The 652-nt window shown below is 48.0% G+C and overlaps 1 protein-coding gene across 1 annotated transcript in view; it reads right to left on the bottom strand.

Moving 5' to 3' along the window:
* LOC109836926 (eukaryotic translation initiation factor 3 subunit A-like) overlaps window positions 206–652 on the bottom strand; it is a 27,408-nt gene continuing 26,961 nt past the window's right edge. Inside the window, exon 14 of the mRNA XM_020404969.1 lies at window positions 206–652. This exon is cut by the window's right edge and continues 125 nt beyond it. Coding sequence (XP_020260558.1) covers window positions 413–652 — 240 coding nt within the window. The 3' untranslated portion in view covers window positions 206–412.

Below are 652 nucleotides of genomic sequence, written 5' to 3'. Positions count from 1 at the left end.
AATCGCTCAAACCCCATTTCTTTAGGTTTCCAGCACAAAATCTAGCGCATATGCAATGCCTGCGAACAGGAAGCCCACATTTTATCCTTCCAAGTTCAAGTTTTGAGGAAAAAGTTAGCAGAAGCTTTGATAAATTAGCGCAACGTGACGTCAAGGTGATTATGAAAATACTGAAAACCCAGTAACCGACCTTAACCAAGGACCCAAAACAAAACAAGACAACATTGCCATTGCCAAAAAAAACCTCTCCGAGTTCACGAGTTGGCTGATTAGTGATTACACCAAGCTAGTATATCTCTTTTAACATAAATTCGTGAGAACAAATACAAAAAACCCTCAAAACTCCATAATCCAACAGTTCTCTAATATCCAAAACCCAGCAACACATCTAATGATCTCACCCAACATCAAATCAGACACGTCTTGAAGACCAAGAAGATGAAGAGGACAGCACCCTAGACCCGCCACCAACCCCCGGCCTCCGTTCATCAGGCCGGCCCCATCGGTCACTAGATGGCGGGGCCCGGTCATCTGGGCGTCCCCAACGGTCTGATGCCCGTTCAGGCTCAGGGTTAGGGTTAGGGTTTGGGGCTGCACTGTCAGCGCCACCACGGCGGAACCTTGGAACGTACTTACCGGGGGTCGGACCGGC

Source organism: Asparagus officinalis, chromosome 4, assembly GCF_001876935.1.
Source record: "Asparagus officinalis chromosome 4, Aspof.V1, whole genome shotgun sequence".
NCBI lineage: Eukaryota > Viridiplantae > Streptophyta > Magnoliopsida > Asparagales > Asparagaceae > Asparagus > Asparagus officinalis.
Note: the sequence above shows the minus strand (reverse complement) of the source record. Positions and strands in the feature narration are given on the sequence as shown.